Consider the following 1,197-nt stretch of genomic DNA (forward strand, 5'->3'; position numbering starts at 1 on the left):
CCCCTGAGATACTGGAAGACTGCTATCACGTCCTTCTTTTCAATAGACTATACATACCCAATTCCAGCAATTGTTCTTTATATGGTTTAGCCTCCAATCCCCTGATCATCTTTCTTGCTCTAATAGGCTCTGCAAAGGAAGCTTGGATGAGTTCAGGGTGACTTCAAAGTCTCTTCTAACAAGGACTTTGCCTAGGGACCCCCAGCAGCAGAGGGGAAACACTCCACTTAATGTAGGATTAAAGCTGTGTAGAAGCGAGAAATATAGAGGGAAATCAATAAGGTAGAAATCAAAGGGTCTATTTTGCACCTTTCTTTGGATAAAAAAGAGGTTCCTGGGATGACCAAATTAGGTTCCCATAATGCTAAGCCTCTGCAGAAAGACCAGCTTATTTTTCCACCCTACGACTTCCCCCAGAAACTATCCAAGAGTCACTCGGAGCTCTTCACAACTCAAGACTCCGCTGGGTGGGATCCCAAGATGACGTTGCTGATGTCCCATGGCCTCAATGCCAAACCCTTGTCTCTTCTCTTCTCCAGATCTTCAAGACTTGTCCCTTGTGATTCTTAATATCAACAGCCCCACCAGTATCTTCAACAACCACAAACTGATCCTTCACATCTCCATGTTTGATGCTGCAAGAGTGAGAGTTTTCCACGCAGCTGGTAGGTGGCTAGGTCCTTGCTCCCTGGCTTGGTGGCGTTTTCCAGCGCTTGTGGGGGATTACATCATCATGTTGCCTTTTCGATGAGTCAGCCCAACAAAGTGGTACTAGACTAAGGGATCAAAGCCAATGAGATCAGAACTGCTTTTGATCTGTAGTGGCAGAATTTTGCAAGTCTGGATGGGCTACTTTATCTGCATTTGCAGTAGACCCAGAAACCATCTCCATTCTGATAGCTCTTTTCTATGACAAATTGGATGAGAGGTGTTGGTTTCATGGCTTCTCCTTCTCCTTCTCCTTCTTGTTGTTATTATTATTATTATTATTACAGTTTCTTGATGTATTTTGCAAAGTTTTGAGACATAGTTCCCAGTGCCCCAATGACAATGGGTATCACTGTTACACGTTTCATCCATAATTGTGCAATTTTGATGGCCAGGTAGCAATATTTCATTATTATTATTATTATTATTATTATTATTATTATTATTATTATTATTATTATTATTATTATTATTATTATTATTATTATT

The 1,197-nt window shown here is 40.7% G+C and overlaps 1 protein-coding gene across 1 annotated transcript in view; it reads left to right on the plus strand.

Moving 5' to 3' along the window:
- Positions 1–539: 539 nt before the first annotated feature.
- The window catches only part of LOC107296461 (protein-arginine deiminase type-1-like), a gene marked incomplete at its 5' end in the record, with an annotated part of 13,272 nt that continues 12,614 nt past the window's right edge, over positions 540–1,197 (plus strand). Inside the window, one exon of the mRNA XM_015825814.1 lies at positions 540–665. Within this exon, the coding sequence (XP_015681300.1) occupies positions 540–665 (126 nt within the window). The remainder of the gene's footprint in view (positions 666–1,197) is intronic.

The sequence above is a fragment of the Protobothrops mucrosquamatus genome, unplaced genomic scaffold (genome assembly GCF_001527695.2).
Source record: "Protobothrops mucrosquamatus isolate PMUCROS unplaced genomic scaffold, P.Mucros_1.0 scaffold2817, whole genome shotgun sequence".
NCBI classification, from domain to species: domain Eukaryota; kingdom Metazoa; phylum Chordata; class Lepidosauria; order Squamata; family Viperidae; genus Protobothrops; species Protobothrops mucrosquamatus.